General features: G+C 43.6%; 2 protein-coding genes across 5 annotated transcripts; one reads left to right on the forward strand and one right to left on the reverse strand.

The window, feature by feature from the left end:
• The first annotated feature begins 641 nt into the window (after window positions 1–641).
• On the forward strand, window positions 642–7081 carry LOC110977513 (cholesterol 7-desaturase nvd-like). Its single transcript, XM_022231738.2, has 7 exons — window positions 642–1315; window positions 1689–1877; window positions 2679–2857; window positions 4440–4492; window positions 4804–4954; window positions 5458–5637; window positions 6066–7081. Exons 1-7 carry the CDS (start codon window positions 847–849, stop codon window positions 6225–6227), a joined length of 1383 nt encoding a protein of 460 aa, XP_022087430.2. The 5' UTR covers window positions 642–846; the 3' UTR covers window positions 6228–7081.
• A 1405-nt stretch (window positions 7082–8486) lies between these two features.
• On the reverse strand, window positions 8487–26483 carry LOC110977519 (QRFP-like peptide receptor). Of its 4 annotated transcripts, XM_022231745.2 has the most exons (4): window positions 25459–26483; window positions 24469–24605; window positions 11835–11943; window positions 8487–10915 (listed from the first exon to the last, which is right to left on the reverse strand). In XM_022231745.2, the coding sequence occupies exon 4, from the start codon at window positions 10902–10904 to the stop codon at window positions 9750–9752; it is 1155 nt and encodes a 384-aa protein (XP_022087437.2). In that variant the 5' UTR covers window positions 10905–10915; window positions 11835–11943; window positions 24469–24605; window positions 25459–26483; the 3' UTR covers window positions 8487–9749. The 4 variants fall into 4 exon arrangements, with proteins under 4 accessions (XP_022087437.2, XP_022087438.2, XP_022087440.2 ...); XM_022231746.2 differs by lacking the exon at window positions 24469–24605; XM_022231748.2 differs by lacking the exons at window positions 11835–11943; window positions 24469–24605.
• Window positions 26484–26665: the final 182 nt, after the last annotated feature.

Raw genomic sequence — 26665 nt, forward strand, 5'->3', positions numbered from 1 at the left:
AGGCATGTTGACCAGGGGCGTAGCCACGGGGGGGGGGCTTGGGGACAAGTGCCCCCCCTCCCAGTGCCCCCACTAACATAAACTGGATCAATGGATGCTGCACAAGGATAACAAAAGCTTACCCCCAAAAACCACACCACTGAAAGCTGGTGCCCTCACATAATACGTCTGTGCCGTCTACTAGTACAATCCTAGCTACACCGCTGAAGTTGACGTCTATAGTACACCTGTCCTGTAAATGAAACGACCCAACATGACGCAGATACAGCGCATTAATCAGTCCGTACAAAAACCTACTAGTGCCATCAAGTATACAATATATGTTTTGTTTTCAAATTTCGTTATACATTGAAATGAAAAGCGAACGTCAAAAATATATCAATATAAACTTGGGAGAGATTGTATCTCGTAAGAGCAAAGTTGGAAAAAAATGTCCCGTGGAAAGACTTGTTTCCAAATTCGAAGCACTGTTTCTAAAAACATATCTCACAAAGCGGATTTGAAAATGTACATCTCGTAATAACGCACTTTGGAAAGAAGAACACGAATTTAGACAAAGTATATGTATATCTTACAAAAGCGAACTTCGGAAAAATTGTCCACCTTGAGCAGAAGTACCCCTAATCGGTAGAAAAGAGCCATGCTTGGTCAGTAGTGTTCATTTTGCTGGTAGCCTCGGTTGCTAGGAAACATGCGCCCTCCCTTGGTGCAGCTCGGAGATCACAGGCCTACACCACTTTCCAAAAACCTTGTGGCACTACTGGGCTTTAGCAAGTTTTAACGCAGCCTACAGTATCATAGAAATCCCGAATAGTTACTTGGAACAGACTCTGCCCCAGCAGTAAGATGGCACTGTCGAAAGCTGGAGTATTCACCCTAGTCTTTCCGGTTTTCTTGGCGGGTCTGGTCATCCGTCCACCTATCCTCGAAGACTATGCTAAGAAGCTGATAGACCAGGTTCAGCGCGTCAATTTGACCATCTCTGCTGAGGTCGTTCCCAACACGCTCGCCGCGGTGGTCGACAGTCCCATGTTCCGGTTTGCCGTGGTGTACGGGCTGGTCGCCGTTACCACCTACCTCGCCCTTGGGGTCTACAAGGCGTTGAGGGAGCCCCTCGCCATCTATTGCGACGAGCCCAAGGTGGCCTACTTTGTGGAAGGGGTGGCTGAGGGGAAGACCAAGGAGGAGCAGGTGAGGGAATTTAAGAGATGGCGGAGGGTTGGGGACGTTCCACCCGTCTACCCCAACGGCTGGATGTCGGTTCTGATGTCGTCTGAACTGAAGAGGAAAGAACACAAATTCGTGCACGTGGCGGGTAAGACGGAACATCCTTAAAAATAGAAAACAATGATAAATTTTCAGTCTTTTCAGTCATTTCTCCACAGTAAGTACATCATTAATGAAGATCATTCACAGTGGCGTATACAGCGGGGGAGGGGGGAGGGGAGTAGCCCCGTGGAGACATGTTGCCAATGTTTTGGAAGTTGAAAGCGCCAACATTTCAGAAACGACATACTGCCATCTTGAAGGAACAAGTTGAAAGCCATTTTTGGAAAATAAAACCTATATTGCTGACCTCTTTTCTGGTTATGCCCTTATAATCCTCAAAGGAGGTTTGAATCTATTCTGAAAGCTGTAGGCAGTCACCCGGTTGTCTTCATGGTATTCCCTTTTTCATCTGTTTACAGGCAAGAACCTGGCCGTGTTCCGGGGCGAGAGTGGGAACGCGTACATCGTGGACGCCTACTGCGCCCACCTCGGAGCTAACCTAGCCGTGGGAGGCTCGGTGCAGGGCGAGTGCATTGAATGCCCCTTCCACGGCTGGCGGTACAGGGGAAGCGACGGCAAGTGCGTCAAGATCGGGTACGCCGAAAAAGGTAACGACTTTATTCTCCATCTTATGAGTATTCATTGAGACGCCAAATCCATAACCGAAAGTTTCTTTTAATTGGGAAAACAGGCATGTTAAATATCACAGTGGGATTAATTTGTCTTTGTGCGTCTGAAACGTTTGTCTAATTTTGTAAATAACTTTGCGTATTATAGGTAGGTCTTGACTTCCCCTCTGCAAGCAAGCCCAGTTACAAAACGTTTTATTGGAAAAAAACCTCTTGAAAATTGGTTGTGTAAATTTATTGTTTTGAGGGAACGTGGTGTAGAAAAGAGGCTCCCTTGAATTTTCAATTCATCAAAGTTGCTGTTTGCCCTTTGTCAGGATAATATGAAAATCTAAAATGAATCTCATTATAGGCCTATGTAAGGCCATAGTCTAAGTGATAACAGTAAACTGACGGCACAAAGTTCAAAATTGAACATTTTAGTGAGTTGAACCTCAAACAATGAAAAGGTCGAATCATTATGTGCCAAAGATTCTTTTATACTCACAGGCTTTGATAAGAAAAGGATTTGGTGGACAATTGTACAAATTTACCCATAGAAAGTATTGAAAGCCAACTGAAAAGTAGAAAACCCTTAAAGAGTGCATGTACATGTGGGAATTTCAAGTAGAGGAGAACTCTCTGGGATGAACCACATATTTCATTACAGAATTCTGTTTCCACGACATCTTAAAGCGTGTTTCCTTTGGTTAACCGCCGAACAGCAAAATTTCAGCATCCAGACACCGAAGGGGACGTAACTTATCTTACCGACTCCGCAAATAACTTGTTTCTGTCCAGTGCCTGACTTTGCCAAGATCCCAACCTACCACTCCTGCGAGGTCAACCAGAGGATCTTCTTCTGGAACCACGCCGAAGGCAAGGAACCAGATTGGCAGATCCCGGAATTGAAAGAGGTCACCAATGGGGAAATGCACCCAGTGGGGTTCACCGTCGCAGAATACGATGGCCACAACGAAGTACAGTCATCCACTTTCCACACATTTCCACTGTTATAAATTCTCTTTCCCCTCTATGGGTGCACCACTAAAAATAAATTCCCATAGACAGCAGTGATAAATCCCCATACTTCACAAATATTTTAAAATACAACTCTCACAGGTGTTCAGGCTGCACAGGAAAATGATGTTCCTCATGTCCTCTTTCATTTTTCTTCAATTTCTGCGGGGGTTGACCAATGAATTTTTGAGAAATTTTCACCACAAGCAGACCACCCCTAAAATGCAGAAAATGTCCCTGTCCAGAAAAGTAGCCATTTTGAAAAACCCTCCCTCGGGAAAATGGCTCAAATAGTGCCACTTTCAAACCCAATTGCTCAGAATTGGAAGCCATGAGTCCGGCCCAGTCTCATATTTCTTGAATTCCTCAATTCCATGACTCTCAGGACCCTCTAATATAGAATATTTTGAGTCTATAACTTTTATTAATTAGCTAGGCGGACATATTTCTGGCTTAAATACGAGGGTGCACCCCTATCTGGTTCGTACGTGTGACGTCACTTCAGTTTAAACCACGCCCACTGCACATTGAGTGACATGCAACCTTCTTTCCCAGGGTAAGATCTTGCCGCGAAATGTTAGTTCCCAACATGCCTTGCGCGATGGAACGCGCACGCAGCCCGAGGATAGAGTCAAAGTTGAGCAACATGGAACCATGGAACTCGAAGTTAACGCACTACTGGAGTGGGAGTTTTAAATCGGTAGTGCGTGTGCATATATGACATGACGTCACTAAAAAGCCGCTCATCTGGCAAACACAACCACCGTGGTTTGGCTTCATAAGTGTGGATGCATATATATCTCCATGTTGGAAGATGTCAATTATTTGTTGCCGCGGCAAATAATGACTCCACTGGCAGCGTGCGCTTTCCTTCACTAGGGGCATGGTGGGAATTAACCAACATGGCGCGGCAAGACTCCACCCATGCCACTGCAGTACGACCATTGATCTCCATTGTAGTCTTTATAATGGAGACCATTGCAACCTCGTTCCCATGGGAACGATCGGGCAGCACCTTGGTGGTTCCCATCATGCCTTGCGCGATCTAAGGAAAGCACACGCAGCCCACGGAGTCAAGGTTGCAAAACAGTTCATGTATGTGTTTAATTCTATCAAAAAATAATTGGTTAAATATGAATAAGGCCAAACCTTTATAAAAAAAACCCTGCATTTGAGATCAGTCTTGGGGAATAAATTCCGACTTACTCAGAGGTTAAAATATAAGTTAATTTGAGATAACTTTCTGTTCGTTCTACAATCAAATAAGATTCGTCAAAAGTTGGATGCTAGCCAATTTTGCATTACCATGCAAAATGGTACCCCAACGGTAATTCATGATACGCGTTATCCAACAACCAGAGCCCCATTGGCTGAAGAGCTATTCAACACGCGCGCACCACCTGTTGTGACTCTCCAAAAAACGGTGTCCGAACATATAGCTCTGTTTTTTCAGGTCCTAGTTCAGCAGACGTCAAGTTTCAGTAAATTTAAACTGAGTACGAGTCTGGATGAATATGATTCTCATGTCATTATTTCTAACAGGACGTTCCTGAGAACGGGGCTGACGTTGCGCACCTGAACTACCTCCACGGACCGTAAGTCCTTCAAGGCCTTCGCCTGCATCAAATACATACTGGTGTATGCCGATAGCGCACGTAACCACAGCCCTAGGGGCCTTTTACAGATACGGCTAAGCCTGCTTTATCTAGATTCAAGACTTTAATGGAACTTAATTTCTGATCCTTAGCACTGAAGGTTATAGCACTAGGCAAGGAAATTAACTGGTTGTGAATAAGTATACAGTTGGCTTTGGGAATACTTCGTGTTCATGGCATTGTACTTGACAGTACACCACAAAACGACTTCAGCGACTTCTTGAATGAGGCTCTGACTTTCCCGTCCGCAGGAGAGGCTTCACGGGCAGGGACACGTTTACCGACGCCACTTGGGAGGCCCACGAGACTGAGAAACACATAGCTTCAGTGTACATCACCAGCCACCAGGCGAAGCTCTTTGGCTTCATCCCCGTGCCGACCGACCGTTTGCGCGTCGATCAGGTAGTCTGACTGTTCAACGGTCGATTGAAAACTAAAGGCTTGACAAGATAGGTCTTACATTCAGAATCGAATTGCATGGGGAGATTTAGCCCAAAATTAACATGTGCGGTTGTTATTCACTATGTCGACAGCCTTGAGCATAATCAGGCTGTATTCTGCGACCATAACTTTGAAACTTCGAGTTGCTCGATATGTATGGCGATCAACATTTTATACACCTTAAACATGATAACAGTTTTTGCCAGGTGAGCTTCGTTTGAGAAAACCAGTCAGGTATGCTGCAATGGAAGCCAAACGATGACGCATGAGAGACCAGAAACTGCGGTCCGTCATGCAACAGATGCATTAATTAAGCCCCTTCCACTGCGCACAGGCACATGACCATGACGCATGCGTCACAATGTAAAATGCACCCGCGTCAGGACTTGTAACCGTGCTTGGAATTGGTTGAAACCCTAGATAACGGCTGAAATCACGATGACGACTTTTCTTGTGTCGGTCAGATTGGACCGTGCTTCGCCCACTTTCAATTAAACCACGGTATGGTTGGACGGATGGTCTTTGTCCTTTCGGTCACGCCCATCGGTCCTATGAGACAGAGAATTGTGACCACGGCTTTCTATCAAGGCAGCCGCCTCGCCTTCTACATCGGCAAGCGGGTCCTTTATGAACAGTATTACCAGGTAGGCCTAACACCTGCCACCGATGGTTTATGCCTATTACCACGAAGCAGGACTTGGGGTGGTTTTTTTAATTAATAAAAAAAGTGGTTTTCACATGGTCTAAATATTGTGCTCCAACTAAAACGAGGATCATTTGCCTGTTGTTCTTAATTTTCCCTCTTTTGATGTGTAGCATTGAGAGATGTTGATAAATCAAAACACAAATATACTTTTGATACAGGGAAATAATGGATATCATTTTAAGTTTATTCTTTGACTAAATGGTTTAAACAGCATTAACTATGAATGGCTAAAAGCATGTCGTATGTGTAAACGGTCATATTCAAAGGAAATGAAGATAATTGAACGGCAAACTTTGGAACCTATTATATTGCGTCAAGATATTTAAAATTAGGTTTTAGAGCGAAATCTTCTCCCCCCGCATGTAGATCGAGGGAGACATACCCGTGTGGGCCAATAAGGTGTATCTCCGCAACGCCATGTTGGTGAAGGAGGATCATCTAATCGCGAAGCACCGGCGCTTTTACGCCCAGTTCTACTCCGAGAACAGTCCCAAGTACACCCAAGAGGCGAGGTCCGTGGACTGGTAAAAACCCGTGGGAAGTCTCAAGGCCACACAGAGGGGGTAAAACTTACTACCCCGCTCATCACAGCTTTACTAACTTCTCAACGTTCTAGACCTCTTGCCAGGTCGACCAACCTTCCCTTTATGATGCTTTACGCCATTTATGAGCAACAACTTGACATTTACAGTTAAATAAACTTTAATTTAAAAAAATGAAATAAAATAAGGATAAAATGCGTCAAATCGCCATCGATCTTGTCAAATCGCCATCGATCAGGATCATTTTCAATAGGTTCGGAACGAATGAGTTATAAACTAGACACTCCTTTGCAAAATAATTTACGTGTTACTTTGAGTGCCTATTTCAGCATTATTAAATTTATGTCAAGCCTATTAATTAACAAATCATGCTGCATATATTATCATTCATTTTCACCCGCTATGCTATTTCTTCAAGAAGATGAGATAGAATTAGAGTCAGCATCACTGTAGCTTCACTGTCTATGTTTACACTGATTCAAGAAACATTTTATATCTTTCATTTTTAGGACACTCTTTAGCCTTTTGTTTGTGCCCCTCTTTTGGGATTACATCCACAGCTATAATTGAATGCAAATGTGAGAAACTAATATGGGCATTGCACTATATTGAGCCTCCAAGAGTTTGCAACGCGTTGGCCAATCGGAATGTGCGAAATCTGTTAACCCCTTGCGCATTGAAAAGGGTCGACAGATTTCGCGCACTGTGATTGGTCAACGGGTTGCCAACTCTTGTAGGCGTACTATTGTGAATCGCCCGTATTATTTCGCAAATCATCTTGTACAGCTTCCACCATTACACCAATAAAATAGTCCCGTTTAACACTTGTAATTATAATAATGTGTTTTCAGGGTGCATGATTCTTAAAAAAGGGGAACGATGAAGGCTTTATCTTTTACACGAATCAGTTGAGCGACACAATGACGCACACTCGCAATTTCTATAGAGCTACCGGCCCTAAGTATAGTGCACATGCATCATGAAATGTTGTCTTAATTGGTCCAAAGGTTTTTAGTCGACTTTGGTTTTTGTTATCCTACTTTACAACTTCTCGTAAATCAATATTGGGCGGCACGACTAAAACATGTTTTCTACGGGAACAGGGAGGGGGTTGAACAAATTCATCGGTTCCTTCTTTTCGGATTTGCCAAATTTGCCATAGATCTGGTAAGTTGAAGTAGCGGAGAAATTCTTGGTGGGTTTGAGAATTTTAATGCACTCCACTTTTATTCTTCAAGGGACACATGTCCCCTGCAAAATAAAATTGGTTCCAAAGAGTGCTCTTGGTGTTTAGAAAACAACCGAAAAGCCAAAGTTCACGGCGGTTACGGCAACCGAAATTGACCTTTGTCGGGTCAACAAAATTCCTAATCAGTTTGGCACCGCTAACCTTTCCTTTATAGGCCCATGCACGGGATTGAGTGAGCTATTTATATTTCTTAACAATCACAAGCATTTCAAAAATCTTAATTGTATCTTGGCAAAGATCTCGACGCGTCTGGGATGGGAGTAAGGTACATCCTTGACCATGTACTGTGGCACAGTGAACGCTAAATAAAAGCAGTTCGGCAATGCAATCTTCACGTACCATCTTGACCAGGCTTCGGCCTCAAGGGGACTGAGTGTCCCGTTCAAAACCTGTCACGAGTTCATAACGCTTACCAGCCGTTACTGCGGTCAACTCTTGTCACAAAAAAGATCTTGCACCGTGTACCGCAAATGATAAGCTGTTTTAACACACCGAGTTTGGTCAAAGGCTTGATTTTTTTGTTTGATTTTTAACTCCTACAGAAAAAACAACTCGCGTCCTGCTCGGGGCCAAAAGAGCATTTGACTGAACTGTGAAGTCAAATGCTCTTTTGGCCCCGAGCAGGACGCGAGTTTTTTTTCTGTAGGTGAGTGGGACCAAGAGAGAGAGGGTGTGATTTTCACAGCAACGAAGGCTACTTTGACCGGAACTGCACTTCGCTAGTTCACGAACGACTACGACGGAATGCATGTATGATCAGAATATCGACAAGAATATAATATCAAATCAGTACTCTGAAATACGTGATTGCCGAGCTTTCGGTAGCTGAGCCCCTTCTTCAGGGCAAGCAGATTCAGATTCATGCGGAATGCATATGTTGCGTCCGCGTCGCTACCAACAACTTGAAACGCACACTCCCCTCCAGCATGGTTCTTTAGAATCGATGAGGGGTGCTTTTCAAGGCGGATAATTACTTCGATATTGCCACTGAAACACTTGTACAGCAAATACTAATAATTTATTCTATTTAATCCGAGCACTGCAGGTCAACATTCATAGATTGTGTTTTAGAGACGTGCCCAGAAACGGAGACGGATAGCCGACTGTCGGAAACCGCATAAAAAGCCGCAATGGTGGCGCCCTAACAATATCACATACAGAGCTGTATAGAGAGAAAAGTGTCAACTTCAGACTTTGGATCCAAAATGGCTGTTCATTATTTGCATTGTACAGTAAACAGTTACTGTGTCCACACCCACTGACGCATAATCTACCCATTTTATTTCCGACAACTGAGACACTCACGTCGCAACTCTCTCCATAAACAGTTCCGATCGCAAACTCTCCACAAAGTCCTTGACATTTTAAAAAAATGTTTGTATGCTAATGCCAGCAGAATTTATTCGAAACAAAACGCCATAATTTTCTTTCTTTGACATTTTCTTATAGAATATGATATAACGAGCCCTGAAAATATCTTACTTTTCCCTTTTTTCAGACAAATTTTACACACATGCATATCTAAGGACTTGCACTGTCCAAACGTCAGCAACACTTACACACACGTGGCTAAGATACACATGATATAAGGATTAAACTACTGAAATAATAATTCCTCAGTTACATTGAGGAATGTACTTTAAAACCAACCGTTTTGTCGGTAAAACATATATTCTAACGACGGTCACTTGGCGTGTTATATCAACGACTAATGCGGGGTTCGACGTTTGAGCTAGACGTAATTAATTCAAGTTCTCTTTTTAAAATTTTACTTGGGTGTTATAAGCCCCGAGCTGGACCAAGAGAGGGTGCAATTGTCTTAGCAACGGGGGCTACTGGTTCACAACGGGGGCTTCGCTGGTTCACAAACGACTGGGAAATGCACGCCATATACGTTCGCGTTGCTACCAACAAAATGAACCTCTCGACCAATTTGGCTATTTTCATCTGACGAGGGGGTGATTCTGCTCAAAGCAGCCAAACTGACATGACCAAAATACATGAATTATACTGAATAAAGACACCGATAAACAACACATAAACACGGGTGCTTCCAACCTGATAAATCTCAACAACGCTTTCGGTTTTCCAGTAACTTTGAATGCGGAAATGTGAAGGCACTCGAATGTTCATTTGCCTTTCTTTCACAGCATTACCAAAACATTTATTCCTCTGCAATCAATATATCTTTTAAGAAAATAAATCCGTAGGCCTACTGAAACTATACATGATGATGCTCTGCGAACAGTTCGCAACGAGTTACAACGTTGTTTGGACGGCATACGGGCTGACGAGGTGAGTGGTCGACTTCTTTGCTTTCTTCTTGGCCGTATTTGTCTGGGGCCGGACGCAGAGCGTCTTCCGGAAGGTGCGCTTGAAGTTCTCGTTGAGGAAGGCGTACACGATGGGGTTGTTGAAACTGTTGCTGAAGCCGATGAGCTGGACGATGGCCAGCATGAGCCGGTTGCGCTCGCTGTCCCGCATGTGGGAGAAGTCCCGGATGATGCTGACAACGTGGAAGGGCAGCCAGCAGACGGCGAAGAGGATGACCACCACGATCAGCATCTTGGTGGCGCGCCTCTTGTTGCGCAGGGACGAAGCGTTGGCCTGGCTCCCCTGTGCCTCCAGAGGCGAGATGGCCTTGCGAATCCACAGCCGATGTACCACCCGGAGATACAGGACAGTCATGGTCAGGACGGGGATGACGTACACGAACAAGACCAGGAGCAGGGTGAAGGCCTTCTTCTGCTCGGGGTGGGGCCACGCTTCCCTGCAAAACTTGTAAGTGGTGGCAATGAGGGGGTCTTCCTTCAGAATCACCTTATGGACGAACAGCAACGGGGAGACGAGCAGCATGGAGGACACCCAGAGCCCAGCGATTAAGATGGCTGCTCGCCTGGGCGTCTGAATGATGCGGGCTCGTAGGGGGTAGCAAATCGCGTGGTGGCGCTCGACTGCAATGGTGGTCAGGGTCAATACGCTGGACACAACTGCCACCATGGTGATGTAGTTGAGGAGCTTACACATGTAGGTGCCCAGCACCCAGTCCACTGTGATGATTTCCACGAGCGTGAACGGAATACAGAAGAGCGTGATCAGCAGGTCAGAGGTCGCCAGGGACACGATGAACGCGTTGATGACGGTGCGCATGCTGCGCTTGTGCACCACCGCAAAGACCACAAGGATGTTGCCTACCAGCGCCAACAGGAAAATCACGGTGTAGGACGTGATGAGACCAGCGTCGGCTTCGGCGGACAAATCGTAGGCGATGGGTTCTAGCTCCACCCCGTAAAAGTCGATGAACTCGCCCAGGGAAGTGAAATTCAGACTGGCTAATAGTTCGTCCAGGGTTTTGTTTTCCAACACCAGGGACGTGTAAGCTAAATGGTCGTCGAACGAATCGTCTGACTCCATGACGTCGGAGCCTACGTTAAAGAAAAGGGGAAACGGACAACTTTAAATCAGGACATTTGGCGTATCATTAGTTGTTCCAGTAACCTCGATTTTTCTTAAGGCATTGAGCAATGATACAAATCGAAATTGATCCCCAAAGTAGCATCCCTCACGGCAAATAATACATTTAAATTACAGTACATTCGTTTTCCAATTTAGATTCAAGTCCCATTATCCGACCACTGTAGACTTAATTATGCACAAGGACTGAGGGACACAAAACAGGGGCCTGGCGTCAGTGGTGGTGTAATATGGTTGCAAATGCATTCACGTTTGCACCCAAAAAATTATCAAAAAGGCCTATTACAGCTCTGCATCAACACCCGAAAAATGAAGGATAATTACACTGGCCATAAAAGAAACTTGCCACTTCTGTCAAAGGCCACACGTACAAATTCATTCCATAGAAATAAACAATTTTTGTACACAGGTATGCTGCAATACCATTACTAATCACATGCCCAAAAGCAAGTGATTATCTTTATAACAAAGAAGAAATTGAGACGCACAGCATCTTGGTTACTGAATCAAAAGGCACACATAAAAGCACTCTTCACCAAGCAAAAATGACCCATGAAAGGACAACATTTTAAACAGCCAATGACAAAGTGAACACCTGTTTTGTCAAAAGGATGTGCATGATGGTTTCTGTATAAGGATGCCATATTTACTGGCTATGCATACACATTATTGAAAAGTAATGATTGCGACTTCTTTATTTCGTCCTGTGACATTGATTTCTGCGTAAAATTAAGGGTCAATTTGTTACATTCTGTGACTTTTGATTCAGTAACCAAAAGAGAGAGAGAGAGAGAGAGAGAGAGAGAGAGAGAGAGAGAGAGAGAGAGAATAAGAGAGATGGACTCCTCGGCTCGGTTCACGCTGACGTACCGGTGAGTCAAGAGGCAATGTTTGCCGAGTCAAATGGAGTGTGGCTGCTGGATTGTTAGGATGGGCACTCCGGAGGCGAGAAAAAAGTGGTAACTCGTTGAAGATAGACCTGTGCATGAAGAGTGTATGAAGAAGGAAAGTGAAAAGGGGCATTTTATGGGAGGTTGCAGGCAAGGAGGTCAGTGTGTTTCATGAACAGCAAGCAAGCAGTGAACATCGATGAAAGGATGCATTAGGCTCGTGGCAACGATGTTGAATACGATGTTTTCTAAAACCAGTGGCATATTTAGCAGGCAGCAGAGTACGGTTGCTTTTTATAAGGATTTGACAGCGCCAACACTTTAGACACGTACAGACGTCGCTAGGAGTTAAAAGTGTAACATTCCCCATAAGTCAGTTTTGTCGGCAAAATAATAGTGATATCAGCAACAATGGAGAAGGAACGAGGAAGGAAGGGAGGAGGATCACGAAAGTGTTAGGTCGGGTAATCAGACTACCATTACACTCATGCATTGTTCACACTGTCTGTCGGCAAATTCGATGACGACGGGATTATCATCTTTCTTGAGAGTGTTGGAGAATTCTGTGCCGTATAAAATTACATGCATTCGTTTAGGAAAAAGCTCCACCCCAAACATCCTGGTTGATTTGATTGTTAGTAAAATAAGAAATGAAGTTTTTGGCATGATGTCAGTGGATTACCATTCTTTGTTGAAAGGTTGAATGGTCTTTACGAAAGATGTGTTGTTACACGCTTGTTCCAGAGGTAAGTACCACGCCTGCGCCCGTTAAACCCAACGGTGCGGTTTTTCCACATACTCCATCATTCCACATTGCGTCCTTCGTTCTTGCCTATCAATTTTGCCTCACTTTTTATGATGCATTTGATATAGTATACTTTTTTACTATTTTCTTTTCAATGTGCTTGTTTTTATTTTTTGGCCGAATTAAATTCACTGCGGAAAATAGAATAGATCAAATCAAAGCCCTCATAATTCAAATTAAAAATATTTTCGAGCAGGAACTTTTCAACGAGTACATTTTTTTCTGTCTGGTTTAATAGTGTAGCTGCTCTTTGCCAAGCCCCGGGGCCATAAGTGACGCAAAATGAAAAGGAATGAACAATTTGACTGTTGTTCACGGCAAATGAATTCAGTCACGTCACCATTCCGTGACGCATGAGCGCAAACATCTGTGAAAACAGATGTAAGTACACTTCTTACCTCTCGACCCTTGCGCACTATCCATCTGTTTGCGCGATTTTAAATCGAAATCCTCCTCAGAGAGTGCACGTCGCTACTTTTGCCTGACTCTGTCGCTCTGAAGCCCGACGTAAACTCAATCAAAGCTGCCTAGCCCAAAAGCGAGATCCGACGGATAACAGAATCTCTAAAAAGGACAAGGCTTACATGCAATCTGAGTCGCTTGAATTTACTGACTTGATCCATTCGCTTGCCGAAGACCGTTGTGGAGGTAGCTGGGCAGGATTTCAGTGTTTTGCAATGTATTAAGAACGGGTACGATGAAAACAACTCGCTACGTCAAGCCCTCGCGGCAAATGCTAGTTTAATATTCCCCCCTTAATCCAGCGACCTACTTCTGGAGAAGACGGACGGCTCAAAAAGAGCTCGAAGGAAGAATAATTAATCCTTTGAGGATGAGTGTATTGCGTTTCATAAGGCAATCAGATAATGTCAGCGAATAATAATGTCGAATAGTGTCACCGACTTGCCTCGAACTGTCCCCCTTGAACACAACACTCCTAGTAAAATGTCGATCGCTGTACGGTCGGCAGTTATGTTGTAAGCACGGACTCGAGCATATTTATGGCCCAAACATGGGGAAGATATGTAGGGGCCTGTTAACAGGTTTCATAACAGTATTTCCTGTGGTTATATGTTCTTGACAATGTCAATTCCTGACAATGTCTATCTGATGGCAGGTCTGCCGTTAGCGCAGAAATATAGACGGATTGCGCCCGCTAAATCACGTGACCTACAGTGGGTATCAACCCCATAAGCCCCTTCCCCTCTGGAAAAATTTCTTGGATCCGTTCCTGACTGCATCGCGGCTCGGTTTGGTTACTGAGTGCTTCTATTTCTCTGTTGTTATTGCCACCATACGTTGTTATTGCTACAATACAATGCAGACAATAGTGCAATTCCAATAGCTGCAACGCGTTGGCCAATCACAACGCACGAAATCTGTCAACCCTTTCCAAATGCGCATTGGGTCGACAGATTTAGGGCGTAGTGATTGGTCAACGCTATGCAAACTTTTGGAATTGTACTATTGTAAATCACCCGTATTGAGGCAGCGGCGTATCCAGGCGGGAAACAAAGAATACGTCATAGATAAGAAAGTAATCGGTATATTTATTTATCAAATGTTAGCACCAAAACCCTAAAAGTAATCATAAAAAACATAAAAAAATAAAATAAAAACAGGGATTCGGGACCACGAGTAAGTGCTTTTGGTAGTTTTCCCTTCCCAAACATCATGTTGAATGAGCCCGAAGCCGCATTTTGTTTTGCATCCCCCACACCAAAAGCTGGATACGCCACTGGCTGCAAGCAGTGCTATTGTTGCAGTAATTCTTGGTGCTCAGGACTGTTTGTCTCTGAAGTGACTTTGTTGTCGTCAGTGTTTTTTGTCGCGCCAGTCATCTCCCATTGGAATTCAGTGAACATTCTGATTTAATTAAACCGGTTAATGGGCAGAAAACACTCCAAAGAGTGAAAAAAAAGTCGAAGTAAAATATCCTTCTGTTAATGTCTGGAGAGCACAATACTCAGAGCCTTCAACTACTGTTTCTGACGCTTGCAGAAGTTGATTTTTTCTATTTATTATAGATTGGTTAAGTCGCCAGATGGACAGATTGAAGCGATTCACTGATGAGGATTTATCTCTATTTTGCCGTTCGATCGAAACACATTTTCGGAGAAATTTGAGCCATATTTTCAATCTGTGTATCATTGTGGAGACAGCAATTACTCTGAAAATTTGAAAGATGCACCGAGAGTGATCCACGATCTCAGTTATTGCCATACCAGATGGGTTGTTTTGTACAAAACATCACCTGTTCTTCCTGCACTGTACAGAAGCCTCTACCGGAGCCCTCTCGAACACTGAATTCTTCGATTGCTAATGAACCCTGCTGTCGTGTCACGAATTTGCAATGTGCTTCAAAGGTTTTAGTCGAGCAAGAAAAAAACAACAACGCAAACTCGTTATGAAAGTAACCGGAGCGCGCGATGGATACATGAAGCTATCGGTTATTAGAACATTGAGAAGAATAACCAATGCAGTAGAAGATGGGATTTTCGAATTTTCGTCACAGATTTTCTTAGTTTAATAAAGGTTGCCTTGTATTTTTCTGCCCATTGCGCATACTGATTGTTGCAACGCGCATTCTGTGCGTTGGAAATGCCGTCTACGCCACCACGCACTAAAGCCAAGTGGTACCTTTTGTGCACACCTTGGGCAGGGAGTGTACAATTCGTGTCATTTTACGATTCACTAAGCCTCATGACATGCAAGAAATAAAACCTCTGTTAATCAGTGTTGTAGTCAAGACGACTTAAGACCAGCACAAGACCAACACAAGACCTCCAGTCTGAATTTAAGCCACAAGCTATTCAAATGAACTGCAACAAAAGCATTGTTCATCCTGTTACTTGTGTCTGGTCTTGCGTCTGGTCTTGTGATGGTCTCGACTACAACGTTGCTGTTAATTTCCAAAGTAAGAATGATTTTTTAGTTAGTCGAATGCTAATAATTCAACATGTATACGACTCGTTAGTTTGTGTCAAATGTTGCATGTATTTTCTTCTTAATCGTAGATGCCATACTTGCTTAGAGCCAGTGTGTTCCTTCGTGAAAGCCCCAGTCATGAAATCACACTTTAGTTTGGAATTGGGCAAGCATTCCTTTAAGTTAGTTTGTGAAAGCCTCCGTTGTTCACTCACTCACAAAATGTGTCAAACCAAGACTTGTGTGTTTGCTCTCAGTGTCGCGGAGTGTGCGTCCTCGTTCCTCTGGGTCAATAAGTTGTGCACGTTTTTCTTAAACGTGTAAGAAAAGCAGCCGAAACGTACAGCAGCGGGATTTTTTTATTTTTTTGGCTCGAGGACTTTGATGACGGCAACACCCATGCAGAAACAAGTTTCCCTTTCTTTTTAAAAGTTTCCAGACAAGTCGTTGTATTTTGCTGGGTAATACGAGAATGCGATGTGAGTACGGTTCTTGAGACGAAGCAGGAAATTACGGGAAAAGGGAGTGAGAAACACGATACAGGAAGAAAGCGACATCAGAACCGTATCCGTGACCTCGTAGCTCTTCGCCGGCGAGAAAACCAGGTTAACACAAGTATCCTTCAAAACGAGTAGTGTCTTTTTGTATGTGCCCCGTGATTGAACGTGTTTTTCATTGGCAAATATGTACGGATCATTGAGCTGCAAGCACGGTGTTTACGGGACTTCCTGCAGCAGAGATCTAGAATGAATATATACGACTTTTTGTTTCCTCCTTTTTTGAGAAAAAGCACCTATGATAGGGCGGATCCAAATAATTTAAGGGGGCACTTTCTACAACAATTACATTCTATTTCTGAGACCTAAGCGCATACCGCTGGTCCCGGTTGTGAAAAGATCTCCAGAACGAGAGAGGACTAGCGAGGACGTCTCGTTGGCCAAGTTGTAAGGCATGGAGGGAACCAACATGACGCGGCAAAATCGCAACATGGGAACGAAGGCTTTATTCAAAACTACAGGGGTTTTTCGTGATCTGAGCAGCGCCCGACTAAACTCAAAACTATGGGCAAATTCACCCCCCCTGTATAGGGAATTTACGCACAGTTGAAGAATTCTAGCCATAAAATTCCAAGAAGCCATTTTTGTATTGCAAAAAATCCCCTCTATTTACTTAATCTGGCCCATGGCGATTCAAAACAATGCGGTTGCAACAGTTGGAAAGAAGAGATAGCAGTACCGAAGAGCAAAAAAGGTGAACGTATTTGGAAGCACATGTAAACAAGTACAGGAAAAATATAAGTGCATTGCGCGTACTGCGCACTGAACGCGCTGTCATGCGCCGTTCCGCCCATTGTTTGCCCATACTTTTCAAAATCACAGTTATCCGCGCAAGACTGGCGGTCTATGCGTTAATATGTCTGTGGGTGATATCACTGCTGCTCGTGTAACGCACTGAGCGAGCTGGCGCACCTGGCAGAAATTTACCCACAATGCATGCCTTGCGCGTCGTTACCTGTGATTCCGTGTCGTTGAACCTTTCCGTCTCGAAAATCTGTGCAAGGCCATCAGCCCTTCCCAGCGCCCTGTTCGGGCGCTGCGCCGGGTGACAAGCGAATTATTTATGGAGCATCCATAGCTTGCACGTTGAGAATCGGGTTCAAACACGTCCTCACAGTCTCCCTTGTTTGATACAGCACACAAGCTCATCCCTAAGTCATGGCTGCCTCACGGAAGTTTCTGAAAATAATGCACCCATTTGGTGAGGATTCACGCGCATCATGATTAGGGCAAGTAATCTATAGTACAACTGCAGGTCTGTTGCTGTGAGGTGCGCAGTTCACAAATTATATTTAAAGCAAATTATACAGCGATATTAGCGCGCAAACTGCCTAATATGGCAGTCCAGTGTCGGCACAGACTCTCTCTTTGTAACCGTTGAGGGAACACCACTGCACGCAGCCCAAACGCCCCAAACGCATGACTATGGATAATGAAGTACATGTAACTATGTAAGCGGTGGAAGGTTCGGCGAAATGCTGGAAGGTAATTTCGTTCTGCTAAATCAGAGCTTCCAATAATGAGAGAGACACGATAAGAAAGTCCTGTGGAATTTCAACTCAAGAAATTCCGAAGCAAGTTGCAGCGACTTGGAATACACTTCATCATGACGGGGTAATCAGTCACAACATGTTTTTCTGGGGCAGCAAATAGAAGAATTATGCGCGGATGTTCGAAGACTTGCCAAGCTTGCTTGAAATGCCAACCTCAATCTGCTTGGGGAATGCGTGAATATTGCTCGGCTCCAGACAGCTATGTTGGTAATTTTCCTACAGACGCCCATTACCGCTATATATGGTGTACAATTGGTGTAAGCAGGGTGAATATTCGTCTTAGACGCCGAAGTTTTTGTTCTTTTGTGAAGCGGGGATTGATGTGTTTCACTAAACAATGTCATGTCATGCGACTGTGATATTAAAACATCCCTTTTTTAAGGATAAAGAGGTTTTAACGAATTATTATATTCTTTACTCGGGCGTTTTTATTTTAAGTTGTTTTACCGCTTAATTGCCGCATGTTTATCAGACATTGTTAGTCTTATGACCTGCTTTGTGCACGTTCTCTGTTGAGTCGGATAAACTGTTAGGAAATGATGACTATCCAAGAAAATGTGAAGTTAAAGCCGAAGTCAAACTAGGATGAAAGCACAAATCTGGGTAATAAGCTTGGAGCTTAATTGTTTATGTGTCGCCCAGTCTGCAAATTCGAAACGTGATGAAAGTTCTCTGCCTAATGTATGTTGCAGCACTGATACGACTGACGCGTTTACACGAATAAAACAAAACAGTGGATCGTCTTATAAAGCAAGTTGTTTATCTTTACGTCTCCTGCGTCGCTTAAAATCTGGGAACGGAGGAAGCATTGGGAGAACTGTCGTGTTTGTGACATAAACATTACCAGAGAGACGTCTCTAGTCATAATACGGACCTATTCACTAGCTCTCTCGGATTGTCCCTACAACGTCATAAAGTCACGGATGAGAGAAAGGGCGAACTAAGAACCAAATTTTCGGGGAAAAGATAAATTTTTCGGGGAGGGTAAGATAATAAGGATTTCTTTTTATAATCTTCATGGGCTTTCTCAGGAATGTTGTAAAAATTTGAGGGCTTTTTACGGGCTTTCAAAGGATAGGGAATATGTCCCCAAAATTGTTGTTTGCATGGTATTTACAAGTCAAGAAAAATACCCTTTTTTAGCGGAAGGGGGATTCTAACTTGTCCTGACTTAGTCCAACTTGTAACTTCTTCGCACGTCAACCCTGCAAAATTCACGCTCCTTGTGGTTTTCAAAGATTTCCAGCGCCGCTATCCAGGAAATCAATTTGATAACCGCTTGGCGAACTGTTAATAATGCACCGACATTCGACGCTCGTAGCTAATGGAGACCTCATGACAGACGCGTACAGTAAGCCGTCATTTGCAGATGCTGTCATTCGGGGGGAGGCGACGGATCTGGATCATGTTTATTTGGTAAGCATTCGGCGAAAATCAACTTCCCCCGCTATCGGTTAATAATAGAGAAATATGATTCGGTCGTGCATGAGGAGCAACCGGTACGTAAACAGTGACGATGAGAGCGCGTATGAATCATGTCTTTATCGTGACTCGTACTTCACTGGAAGCGAAACCGGCCCTTTTCACCCGCACGTCAATAGTTTCGCCGCGATTCCTCTTTTTCGCGAGAAACAGTCTGTTTTGTGACATGGAGATCACCAATTTGCACAATCAAACGTAAAATGTCTTCCCATGGTCAGTATCTGCCTCGAGCAGAAGCACCCCCTCTTCGGTTGAGGAGTGGTTGGGAGTGTTCCTTACGTTGGTAGCGATGCGACCGTAACGCGTGCATTTCATAGTCGTGCGTGAACCAGCGAAGTTCAGTTTCGACCAAGGGAGCCTCCGTTGCTGATAAAATTGCGCCCTCTCTTGGTCCAGCTTGAGGCTCAAAGCAAATCCTAATGAGGGTTTAACTGTGGTATAAAGAAGGATCGGTTTTTTGTACATAAGGGCCCATTTACGCGCGCGTGATACCAGAAAGCGGTATGCTGCGCGATATTTTATGTTACAGAAGAAAGGGAACCAATTTATTTATGATAATGATATTCCATGACAGAAACGACGAAGCAGTCAGACAAAGACGTAATACCCAAGAAAACGCGGTTTGTCGACTCAGAATGTAAGTTACAGAAAACAATGTACACGCGTTCTATAATTTTGACGTCAAGGAAATAAGTTAGCCTTAACGCATCCAGCATGTCATTTGAGAACGTAACATGTTATTTGGAGAAAGTAGGCACCGCAAAATGTTAGCCATCTGAATGTTCCCTTTGCTGTTGTCAGTGGAGCTAGGCTCTCGACAATATTTGAAATCCTCACAGATGGGGGAAGTTGAAATGTATTCTGTCTGCAAGTTTTTTATGTTGGGTTTTGTTTATGTCGCAGTAGTATGAATGGGCGAATTCAGCTGTAAACCATGTTTTCTCTTTCCGTGGCAGAGCTGTTCAGAACTTCACATGTAATCCGGTCTGTTTGTAGTCGGATGTTGCCACAAGCCTCTGCAAGCGGAGAGGAATATGAAAGTTTTTTTCCGCCGCGATGTAAACAAGCAGATCCTGTTTTGTCCAGGACTTGGACGAAGAAAGTGCGCACACCCGGTCGACCGGGGTGAGTCGGTGTCATAGACAACAGATCTTGAGACATGCAACGTCACTATTCCAAGCTCTTCCCGAGAGCTATGGACAGAGCTCGAGATTTCCATTGCAGACGAACCTGAAAAGCCATGACAGACGACTTGATCTGATTTTGTTCAGGACTCAGGGAGTATGCTTTATTTTAAAGAATAGCTGATGCGCATGTGGGGTGCCAAACATTTTTTCTAAACACGGGAACCTACGTCAATTTTAATTAACAGGCACACCAGTTCAGCAACCGAAGGTCAAAGTGGTCATTTAGGCTAACTGGTCACTGATATCAACTTCTTGTGGAAACATCGAAACGTACATAAAAATTGGTAAACTCTTAGAGGTGCACTATTGTGAAACGATCGTATTCAAGAAAGTACGTTTGAGATCAAATCAACCAGTTATCGCTTATGTAGAATCTAATATGTGTTCTTTCGTAAAGCCAGCCTCCTTCGATGATGGAACATTGAAGTTTCCTGAGGCGAAAGGCTAGCCTCTTCTAAGTTGTACACCACTCGAAGCAGTTAGTATTCGTATAAGGGAAAGGATCAGTAATATCGAAGGATGTCCCTGCATGGTTCGAATAACAGAGGATTCGAATATTTTTCCCTCTCCTTTTAGTCTTTTTCCGTTTAGAAAAGATCAGTTCTGAAAGGAAAACCGCCCGCATTGCAACCTTGACGTTTGTATAGGCTTATAAATGGAAGAATCCTCTTACTTCAACGCGTTCTCCTCTTAAGCCTCCCTTATCAGCGAGGTGCCCCTTATCACATTGTGCGATAAATATTAATTACCCTGCATTTTGAGTTAAAAGCCTCGTTTACGAGCAGAGTGTAGTCGGATAAGGTTACTTTTCGGAGGAATTAATGATTTGAGAGGTTTTACTTGAATTATCTCCGTCCATTTGCTTGTGAGATTGAGGAAATTTGTACCTGGAAACCTTTCAACTTAATTGTGAATTAAGAAATTTTTCGCCAGTAAGTGAAAACAAAAAGTGCACCACAAGTGTGCGCACGCATGCACAGTGCTCGATCAGAGTTCGTGGAAACTTATATTGGGAGTCCATGTATTTTGTGAGAGAGTATAACTGTTCTCGATGTCAGCGACAATGTTTTCATCGATTTCTACAAAAACACGTTGCTTCAAAATCTTCATCGATTTTGTTGTCATCTATTGCTCCATATACCCACGTTTCCACGAGAAGTTATGTCATTATCGATGGCTATCGCTGCTGGTTGAAGTTTCAGTCATCCCGCCAATGCCCTTGGTATTATTTGTCTTGCGTCCATGATTGGCGATCCTGCAAGATGTGCAGAAATGTCACCTTTGGTTGGTGCAGGTTTCCCCCAAATGTGTCTTTCCGTGAATAATTTTAAAAGTCGTATTTTCATCTAGTATTCATTAATAGTATTTGCATTTTGGTTTAAAAGGCGCATCCAACGTTTTTGTTAATAATCTCTTAATTTTGTCCTTACGGCCTGCCGTAGTTTACCGACTACTGGAAGACAACCGCGACGTAGGAAGGGGAATACAGCCGTGTTGTATAGTCACATCTTTCATGACTTGGACTCGACTCAAGTCACATTGGATAATGTCTCAGACTCGACCACGATGACTCGAACTTGAGATTGGTGACTTGTGACTCGAGTCATGTATTTTCATTAAACATTGTTACCGTATACGCCGTCGAAAAATCAGTGCTATCACTGATTTGCACGCGTGGAGCGTCGTCGCGTTGCACAGTTTCCACTTCGCCCATTTATGTACGGCTAAATATCCATCGATGGGTCAACCAGACGTGTCATATTCCGTATTCACAAACTGTGAGGTGGTAATCAGACTATGCGAGTACAGACGTACATATTCAGCCTCATAGTCTCAAGAACCAGTCGCGAATATGAACACTTTTAGCGAAACAGCCAGGCTCGCGTGTAAAATAATTTCAAAAACATCCGTGGCCTACACTGGGCGCGACTGTGTAAGGTTTTGAAATTCCCCCATCTTCGGCTCACGTATTCTCCTGAGTCCGTCTTAAATGTACTTTAAAACCGACCTAGCACTTCATTCCCTAAATAAAGAAACGAAGATACTGGATTTGAAAGTTTAAATCAGTGGTGGATGATTTTCATTAGCAAAAAAGTACCCATAGCTTTTGCAATGTATCTAGTTAATCAGCATAAACAAAACAGACAGCACACGGCGAACTTACAACTTTGATCAGGGATTCTCCTCCAGGGTTTGATACACTTAGAATAATTTCCTAAACTTTATTCATGACTGTGGCTCGTGACTCGGACTCGAGGTTTGTGACTCGAGACTTGGACTCGAGGCTTGAGACTCGGGACTCGGACATTGGTGACTCGACTACAACACTAGAAAACAGTCGTTTTGCGCGATGGTACGTCGGCAAATTTCATGCGGCCGCCCATTGGCAAAACGATCTAGCAACGCCGTGGTTGTGTCATGAACACAAAAACGAAAGTGAGATTTTATATCTTTCATTTGACGACGTCCGTGATCTTTAGGTAACAGTGTATATCCCGTGCTAAACCCAGGTCTTCAGTGAAATGATTTCTGATCACTGTCTTGTCTTGAAGGCCCAGTCGGTATGAACAAATTCTTGGTAGTGGCACAGTGATGTGACTATGAGTTATCGCTGTCCATGGTCCTTATAGTGATTACATGCCCAGTTGGAGTTACGCCGTTTGTACGTCGAACCGGCTTTACTCGACGCTCTCGGAAATTGTCCTTGCGAGAGGGATGGAATTTGCCCCCGTGCGCACGAGTGCTTAATTGTGGACGTTCTCGTGTTTCAGACGGTAAATATCACAGTTGAGATCATGCGAGGGGGAAAATGCCGGTTGAGATGTTTGCATTCAAGGATCGAAAACCTGTTTTATGTTTTCTTCCCAAGGAATCTTAATCAAAAATTCTTTGCTCTGATAACACAGGGGACTTTGGGGGAGTTTTTCCCAGCACGCCCTTGCGTTTTAAACAAATAGTTGAACGGTCACAGTAGAGGGTAGTATTACTGATGTCGGCCAGAGTTTTGAGATAATCCTTCGAAATGCACCGCAGTTAGAGGGTGGATTTATGATGCAATAGACCCTCCTTTTCATTTTTATTTTCCGTTCTTCGTTTTTTAAAATGTTGCCGACAGAACATGATTTCCCCTACAAAACTAACCAATGGGGTGTGTGACACCCCGACACCCGTTCCAACAGCAAAGCGACCAAGATACGTTGTGCGGAACTGTGAAATCTGATGAAACTCCAATCTGGATTTCCTGACAGTGCTCGCGTTGATCAGTCGATCGGACAACCGACCGAGGCTTTTGAAGTAAAATGAAATATTTGAAGGGAACCGGTAATAAGTTCGTGGATTACGTTACACAGCTTCACTATTTTTGTTTGGGATGGTGTGCATAACAGGAAAGAAGGGATCTCGTCCAGCTGGTCAGCGTTGTGTAGTGGATAAGGGAGAGGGTTACGCTATCCGTGGTTCGAATCCAAAAAGGTTCTTTTTAATTTGGAAAGATTATTTAATTTATGCCCAAATTTTCTGAAAATCTTGGGAAGAACGCTAACTTCAACGCGGTAAAGATTGACAGGAGCTTCGCGTTCAGGCGATGATGGCATGCTGCGAAATTGGCAACATGAAGCGGTGTGCATAAGGATCAGGTGCTTTGGTTGTCACGTGCATTTAGGGTCAACGCGCCGTTTTTCGTGCAGTCTAATTAAGTTTACACTTCACCACAAATAAACGAACCTCGATATTGGACAGGTCGGTAACTAAATGGCATGTCAGAATAGTTTATGTACGGCTGGCATATAACTTCAACATACAGGCAACATTGAAAGCTTTCCAAAATGCGTTGCAAACTCATTGGCAGTGGGAATAAGCACCATCCGCCACTTCCCCTAGAGTAATGCTTTAATTAATTAAGCGAGTGCTAATCTTCTGAATGGCTTCTTTGCCTTTGAAAATAAATAAAAATTTAAAGTCTTCCTTTTCTTCTTTACGGCAACTATCTTCTTGCCGAAGAAAAGGTTAATGAAATTTTATGTTCCAGGGAAAATAAAGAGAACCGCCTGGGTAACGAATTAAATAGGATAAATACTGGCAACGTCACTGTAGCTTAGCTCACCTTTTAGCTGTACACTACAGCCAAATCCGGTTCGCCACAGTGACAAAGCAACAAATACTGTGGCGAAGAAAAGATGCTAAAGGATCACTAAGAATGTACGTCCATGTAGATGTCAATCTTGCAGCCATCCGGTCATGCTGGAATGAGAGTGGGGTGGTGTTGTTTTGTTACAGCGCTTTCAGCTACTCGGGCTATTTGCAACAATAACTATACGTTTATTCATAACCTTTATTAATCAGCATCAAATTATAGAGTTCGGAACAAGGTCCAGTCTTAGAAGCAGGAGGAAACCGGAGTACCCGGAAAAAACCTGCGAGATCGAGTATGGACTGGAAACCAGATACACTTAAAGCCTCCCCATTCCAGCAAATACTATCTACCGAAGGTACGACATTTACACCTTTAAACGTTTAAATGAAAAGAGTTGAGTAAACGATTACCAGATTTTCGAAAAGATTTAAACGAAACCCATTTTTTTCAGGTTTGGACATTTGACTTCCGTGATCTGGCATTCTGTTTTAAACAGTCCAAAATGCATTCTTCCAATTGCTTAATGAGTTCCCTCTGCATCTATCTACTTAGTCTGGAAAATGAAATTCTAAAACAAGAGAGGTTTGCCTATTTTGAATTCTCTCTTTAACATCGACCTACATTTATATATGCAGTGCACCGAAGTGTATTGTTTGTGAACTATAGACTTGTTATATGTGAGTACTGGGGTAGGCGGCCTCTGCAATGTGTTGATTGAACCTTTAAACGGCAAGGGAAGTTGTGCTAAACGACAAACCTATACAGCCTCAAATACTCCGATTTCAGTATGATTTTACATACACCCAAGGCGGTTAGGGTTACTCAGACTAGACGTATCGGTTCCATGCACCCCTAATATCTTTTTTCGGTCATTTGTTATAACTTGCAACAAAATTTCCTGAAAGGCGGGGAGTCTTTATTCTAGTCTGAACCGATCAAAGCATATTGACAGACACCTACCTGTGATTCTCTCGCGGACAGCCACACACGAGACGTCGACCGCGTTTCCGCTACGGAGCGGTCGCGAACAATTCGCAAGAGACGTGCGGAGAAAGGTGAAGAAACAAACCGCTGGATTCTTTCTCACTGTCTCCAGTTTTCCTCGATATTATTTCACGCACGTCGGCGGCCGCGATATGTGTTTGGCGACAGAGGATTCATCAGCGCCGTCCAATGGCACGGGACGGTCTAATTTGACGGGAGCAGTGATCACGCCCTAAATACGTCCGTTCACTGCCTGCGCGCGGGAAACGTGAGTTGCAGGCTCAGGCTCATGCGGCAATTGGACCGAAAAGACGAGCATGCTCTTATGCTTGTTCTCACTAATCAGTCTAAATACAGTTACATGGATGGCTTCGAGTTGTGACGCCTAGGACCAAGGGAAGACAGTAAGATTTTGTGTTGTCATGTTTCATAACTTTCGTCCGCTTTTAAACAATGAGCAATGCCAGTGTGAAAGGGAGATTTAAATTTTTTATATGACACTTTTTCTTTTACAAGCGTCCTTGTCTGGTACCCCATATCGCCCCATAGTTAGCACTAAGCCTACTGCAGTTAGCTGTTCAGACTGGTGAGCGCTGCTGAAGAGTAACATTATCACTCACAACTCTGTTCAGCATTTCCACATTTGCACTTTTCCACTCGTTACCAGTCGCAGCTGGGTTGTGTGTGTCTGATTGTTCACTCTAGTAATCCACGCCTACTTGTGGCACTTTGTTGGCTTGTTATCACTTTTTTCCTGTATACTTTTAGTCACATCTGCATTCAACTTATTATTTTCCCCAGAGGGCTTCAAGAGAAAACTATTTTTCCCCTTTTCTTAAGGCTGTTACCAATATACGAGATGGGTTTAACTTAAGGTTCACCGGCCAACTTTCAGTCTTTTTTTCTTTTATTGTGTCCTGACCATTGAAATAAATCGCGACCCAGTCCTCCTGAACCAGGCGTCTTCAGATTTCGTGACTCTCCCAAAGTCTCATGTAATTAATTTAGCGAGGCAAATTTCTAGGCTCACAACACCTTCACTTCACGGACTTTGCTTAAAAAAGGACGTCGCGTTCTCAGCAATGGTTTCTAGATCTATATCGATCACGATTAAAAAAAATAATTTTTTAAAAAACTGACACGAGGATGCGTATGTATAGACAGTTGATAAATTGATATATTT

The sequence above is a fragment of the Acanthaster planci genome, linkage group LG19, assembly GCF_054643075.1.
Source record: "Acanthaster planci isolate LZ-2023a linkage group LG19, COTS_SCS, whole genome shotgun sequence".
NCBI lineage: Eukaryota > Metazoa > Echinodermata > Asteroidea > Valvatida > Acanthasteridae > Acanthaster > Acanthaster planci.